This window comes from Chroicocephalus ridibundus, chromosome 6 (assembly GCF_963924245.1).
Source record: "Chroicocephalus ridibundus chromosome 6, bChrRid1.1, whole genome shotgun sequence".
Taxonomy (NCBI): Eukaryota; Metazoa; Chordata; class Aves; order Charadriiformes; family Laridae; genus Chroicocephalus; species Chroicocephalus ridibundus.
Genome location: NC_086289.1, coordinates 28,720,664 through 28,726,744, shown reverse-complemented (window position 1 = coordinate 28,726,744; position 6,081 = coordinate 28,720,664). Strand labels below are relative to the sequence as shown.

The 6,081-nt window shown below is 45.2% G+C and overlaps 1 protein-coding gene across 1 annotated transcript; it reads left to right on the top strand.

Moving 5' to 3' along the window:
• The first annotated feature begins 1,436 nt into the window (after positions 1–1,436).
• On the top strand, positions 1,437–6,057 carry LOC134517037 (uncharacterized). The gene is made up of 6 exons (XM_063338081.1): positions 1,437–1,675; positions 1,998–2,077; positions 3,369–3,483; positions 4,159–4,265; positions 4,506–4,620; positions 5,432–6,057. Exons 1-6 carry the CDS (start codon positions 1,609–1,611, stop codon positions 5,617–5,619), a joined length of 672 nt encoding a protein of 223 aa, XP_063194151.1. The 5' UTR covers positions 1,437–1,608; the 3' UTR covers positions 5,620–6,057.
• Positions 6,058–6,081: the final 24 nt, after the last annotated feature.

Sequence of the window (6,081 nt, the reverse complement as noted above, 5' to 3'; positions counted from 1 at the left end):
ATCGTACAAGGAAAAAGATTGTTGTGTGTGTCAGCCTCAAAAATGTAAACTGTTTGCAGCCTGGTCCTATTGGTCTGCCTAGAAACATAAACCTTGGCCTTCATTATTAAAGACTTGTTTTGCTAATGAACTTTTACCAGCCAGTAATGTATACAAAGGCATTTTACTAACACCATTCATGCTGCCACAGAACTGTTTTGTGGAAGTGTTGCAGCCCCACACACACCTGTTTAGCAAGTTGTCCCTGAGATGGCATGAGCCCGTTGTTCATGTGGTGGAGGCCTCACCGTGGGCTTCACTTCTTCAGGATCTCCTGGCCGTAATGTGTGATACTGCAACTCGCAGAAACAAGCGAATGAAAAAAATAAATAAAAAGAAACCTGAAAAAGCGCTGTATAAATAAATGTGTTGCATAAGGGAACATGAAAGCAGAATGTCTCTGTCTCAACTGTCTGCAGACAAAACAAACAGTTCTGCTCTGGGGGTGACAGTAACAGCTGTGACAGGGTTTGCTGGCAAGGGAGCAAGTGTCGGGCGGGTTTGGTGGGCCAGTGAGGCCAGCGCGGGGACTTGGCAGTGGCCGGGGTGCCACAGGCTCTTGGGCCCTGACTCTGAAATCTGCAGTTTACAGGCTGAGGTCAGTCGGTCACACCCCCAGCACCTGAGCGTTATCTGGATAATTGGATTCATCTGCTTGTAAATGTATAAGGTAGAAATGGTTGAACTTTTGAGGCAATTTTCCTAGCTGTTCAGCCTCGCCCATGAATGGGTATAAGCCTATGAGTTTTCTGACACCGTGAAAAAAGCGCCCCAAGACCACAAATAGAAATACTATGCAGCTGCTGATACAATATACACACAGAGAGCAGGGGGTGATAGAACCCACACGCTGAAAGCAGGTTCATGTTCTAGGACTCTTTTTTTGTGTGTGGTTTGTTGTTTTTTTTTTCCTTTTCATTTTTTCCCTTTTCTGCTGCTGTTACTGCGTTGTTTATTCTGTATTTAATAACTCAGAAGCTTGGAATTGGAAACTATAACTTGCTCTCCTTACCAAGTAGCAAAACTGGATGCTACAGGATGCAGAGCACATTCTCTTGGTCCAAATCTCTTTAGCCATCATTTGATGCTCTGAGGTTTCTCTTGGACCATGATGTACAGTGTTGAGCCCTGCAGGTAAGGCGTACTTATGTTTTCTGTATGAATGTATGTCTGCGTGTGAGCGAGAGACAGACAGGCAAACACAGACAGATGGGTGGGCAGGGAGAGAGCAAGAGCCTGCAGGAGTGTGCATACACCAAACATGTTTACAGTAAACCAGTTAATCTGAAAATGTCCCGGTGGGGCTGGCAGCAGCAGGGCAGCCAGACTGCCTCAGCACGATAAGGAGAAACCTCCCCTCGCCCTTCCTGAGCCATGCTGGCAAACTCTCCACTGGCTTCCCAGCAAGTTGGGCAATATGTGCATCCCCTTATCACAGCGCTGCCCCGGGACGAGGCACCCTGTCACCAACTCGCGACCCGCAGCCCGGCAGCTTCGTGCCTGACTCCAGTGCCTCAGCTTTTCGGCTCCACAAGCAAGTAACGAGCCCTTGGTCTCCTGCAGAAAAAAATGCTGTTCAACCCCTGCCTGCTCTGGAAAACACTGTTTTTTGTAAGTTTAGCAGTGCTTCTTGCAGGTAAGATATTGCTGTTCTTGAATAGGACTAACAAGTTTTTAAAGAGTGGCTGTCTTAGAGAAATGAAGTATCCCACTTGGGAACCCAGCCCCGGGTGGACACAAACAGACAATCACATTGCTAACTGTTTAGAATAAATCAATATTTGCCCAGTTTATTCACATTTGATCCTTGGTTGCCTCAGGGATACGAGGTAGCGCTAGGACCGCAGCATAGTGGCGCAACTCCCATAAACAAGTAGCGTTATGCGGTATTTGGGGTTTGCTCATGTGTCGGGAGGGATTATTTACCAGCTATGTACCTGCTGCTCTTTGTCTTTTAGCTTTTACTGAAATCGGAGCTTTCGCCAGTCCAGATGAATGTGAAAGTGCAACCATAGATGATGTGAATGAGAGTATTGAGGTAAGAGGCTGGCCCTGCCTTGCAGGCACCTTCCGTGGTGTTGGGGTGGCCCAGCCCCATCTGCCACCGCCCCGGGGTATCGCTCTGCCGGTGCCTGGTGTCAAAGAGAAGTACATGGAGGGGAGGGGAATGAGATGGAAAGGCACAAAAAGATTAATGTCATTTGACCTGCCATGTATTTGGCCCTGCTACTGAGAGTCAAATTAAGAAAAAACCACATCCTTATAGATGTATTTTCCAGTTTTGCTTTGCCCCAACTACATAAAGTGGTTTGAACATAAACAGTTACGTCTTTTGCCTTACATGCATATTGTTGTTTTCAATCCCACTTTCAAAAATTAAGTGCTAAATGTTTTAACTACAAATAAAGAGAGTCAACTGAAAGCCTGTGTTTTACGAGTTAGTGCCCCTGTCTCCTCTATGCTCGGCATATCATAAGGGAGCGATCAGACAGTGCCCCTGAACATGGCAGAAATGGTAAAGAACTACCAGGACGAAGCCTATAAAAAAAATTTTGACACATGGTCGAGACAACAGCAATACAGACCTAACGGCTGGAGGTGGGTCCACTATCAACATGCGCTGTGAACTTCTGCCTGGAGCGCCGTCCTCATCACACGGGGGCAGAAAAAAAGGCTGAGGGCAGCACTTCCTGAGGAGATTTTCTCCCAGCGTTTGACATTTTTTCTCCCCCTGAGACTTGAATTACGTTATTTTCTTCGTGTGACTGATGCCCATCACCTTCAACAACGTTTCCGTAAGCTTCAGGCTGAGAAGCAGAGTTAGCCGTTGCTGGCTAGTGCTTCAGCAGCCGCCACCAAAAACTGGACTTGTTATTTTTCTTGCACCTGTGTAAGATCAAAGTAACTGGTGTCTGTTAGGACGTTGTGTTTGGTCGTGGGGTTTACTACAGCTCTGCATTGTCCACACATGGTCACACACATATACACACACACAAAGTCTGCAAGATAACAATAACAAACCAATGTTCGGTATAGAAAGATGATACATACTGTTGTTTACAAAGGCATCTTTTCATATATATAGGAAAAAAAGCCCCACCCCCATACCAGTCATCCCTCTTGAACTCAATATAATGGAAAAACCCTACCTAGCCACTGTTTTCAAAAACATTGTGGGGAAATTAGTGTTACGTAAAGCTATATAATTTTCAAGATGGTTCTTGTTCTGCATTTTTAAAAAGCAAAGGAAAAAATGTTTGACCACTTTCATAAATTAATTCTAAGGCCTTTTCTCTTCAACTTAGCCTTTTTCTCCCCTAACTCCATAGAAATATTCAAAATGCTTTCATGAAATGATGACCAAGGGTGAAAAAGCTTCAATCAATTTCCTTGCCTGGAGGCTGCAAGAAGCACTTGATCTCCTGCGCCCTGTTCAAGAGAAATGTGAGGCCCCTCCTGCACCGATGCTCCTCTTTGCTGGCTGTTGGACTAAGTGGCAGTGGAGAAGCTCTAAGAAAATTTCTTTAAGTGTCTGCATTTCTTGAGGCGGGGGGGTGGAAATAAGATAAAAGATATGTCAGCAACAAGCCAGAAAGCCAGGGCGTTTAACCACTGTGCTGGCAGGTGTCTGGGAGGCACCAGCGCCTGGGGTGCCACCATCCTGCAGCCCAGCTGCCGATGCTGAGCAGCAGCCCAGAGCCGCAGGGGGAGCAGGGCTGCTCTGCCCTCCGGCAACTGCTTCCGTGGCGTCTGCGAACAGGCACTTCAGTCATCGTCTACCAAGCAATTTGGGTAGTTTTTGACACATTAGTACCGAGTTGGCTGTGCTGCGAATGCAAATACCACTTTTAAAGTGTAACTGAGGCTGACAGGGACTCCGCTGCCACAGTAACAAGTGATGGAAAAATTCAGTGTTGCCAAGAAAAACATAAATGGTTTTAAAGATGCTTACTTTGACCAAGTCAGCTAGTGGGGGCACTTACCACCCATGTCCAGGTCCTTGAGTATGCCTGTGGTTTGCTTGGGAAGGGGAGACTTGTATACTCACTTTCATTCTGATGTGTTGTTTTTTCTTTTTTTCTTTCTTTCTTTCTTTTTTTTTTTTAACCCACTGGGAAGTTTGCAAGCAGCTCCCTCCGTGCCCGCTCCCACCAGCCCCTCGCAATGGCGGGCTGGTGTGTGTCACCATTGGCAATGCTCAGTACTGCAAACCCATGTGCAACAAGGTAATAGTCATGGTTTACTGCTGCTGTATTGCTGACGCCAGTCATTAATTTACAAGTGTTTATTGTGTAATGCATAATTTTCCTTGTTATACCTTTTTCTTTTTCTTTTTTCTTTTGGGCAGGGAGAAGTTGTAGTGTTTGTATTGACCTTCACTGGCTGAATGTTTTGTCATCTTACAGTTACCATGATGTAGCCTAAGACAACGTGTGTTTGTTTTTTCCCTATTTGTGTTTCCCAAGGGTTATGACTTTCAGTTCCTCAGAAGAAGCAGGCTGTATGAAGTATGTGGCAATGCCACCGGGTTCTCCTGGACAACGCAGCTTGTTGGGGGAAAGGCACTGGCTGTTTGTAACCGTGAGTGTTTCTCAGACACATATGGTCGCAGGGACGGGAGGCTCAGTCTGTTAGGTTTAGAAAAAGGAGGAAAGAAAAGTTTCTCTTTTCTTGGTATATGGGACACTGTGAGAGTGGACAAACTGCCGAACCAGAAATCATGTCAGTTTTAAAATTACCACAAAGGCCTGGGCTGGTGAGCTTTCAGCTTGGCATAGCAAATACGACATGTATGCAACGTTTGTGGGAAGATGCACTTTTTTAAAAAAAAACAGTAAATAAGTATCATCTCACCACAAACCTTACCTTGCACAAGGGCTGTGTGCCCCGCTGGGAAGATCTTGCAACAGTACTTGCAGAACCTCAGCAAAATTGGCCACCACTTGCACTATTCTGTGCGCGTACATACCATGAAAGCCAGGTGCTGGCCCCCAGCCAGCGCTGCTGCCGTTTTCATGTGGCAGCCCAAGGGTTTTAAGGCTGCTCCCTTTGCGCCCCGTGGACAACCAGTGACCTGAAACAGGCTGTCTGACTCCGTTGTTATTGCCTTAATTTAAAAATAAATGTGTGTATACATACACAAAAGGGCCAGCCTATCTCTCCTATGGTTAATGGAAAATATTTTACTGTTGACAGTGCCCTGTTGCTAGAGTAGTTGTTTCCCAAGGTTTACCAAAAGCAATCCTGTAGGCACTTTTACTCCAAGTTGAAGTCTTTAGTCTGGAAAACGAGAATGCCGGCGCTTGTTTAAAGATGAGGACAAAGGTATGCTAATTCAGCTGTTTTTAGTTAGTTAGTTAGTTTTTGTTGTTGTTATTTTTGATCTTTCCAGCCTCTGAGATCGCCATCAGTGGAGCTGAATCTGCCTATTTCCCTACCAACAGCACCTGTTTGCACACACTAGCCTTCACCGAAACTCAGACAGAGCAGCTAAACGTCTTCCTCAAAGAACTTGGTGAGAAAGGCATTGACGGCTCCAACCGTGACAAGGAAGCTGATTGTATCATTTGCGGTTACTAGCACCAAAAACACTTGTGCCACCAACCAGCCATCTGCAATTTGACATGGGTATTTCGACAAGAGAAGCAGAGCAATGAAATCACTGCTAAGATGTGTAAACATAGAGCTTTTATTTAGTTAAAGGACTAGAGATCATAGTCATAATCTGGCCTCAGCTCTTGGGTACAGATATATAGGCTAACAGCTCATGGCAGAGGCGTTTCAAAGAATGAAGATCACTTTTACGGCTTAAATTTGTCTAGCTGGAATTAAATAAGAATTAGAGTTATTTAATGGATGCAGTCATTAGCTAAACACAATGATTGTTATCAGAAATCATCTTCTGTCAGGGGTCATCTTTACTGAGAAAGGGCTATACTTTTAGTTGCTTTTACAGTTGCCAGCTAGTCATGATTGTTGCTCTGATGACCATTAAAGCAATGCAAGTCACAACAGTTACCAGCTGTAGGGGTATAATTCTTT

Coding starts and splice junctions, on each gene's coding strand:
- LOC134517037 (XM_063338081.1), top strand. CDS start 1,609: ATGCTGTTCAACCCCTGCCTGCTCTGGAAAACACTGTTTTTTGTAAGT. Junction 2,078..3,368: donor ATGTGAATGAGAGTATTGAG/GTAAGAGGCTGG, acceptor CTAACTCCATAG/AAATATTCAAAATGCTTTCA. Junction 4,621..5,431: donor GGCACTGGCTGTTTGTAACC/GTGAGTGTTTCT, acceptor TGATCTTTCCAG/CCTCTGAGATCGCCATCAGT.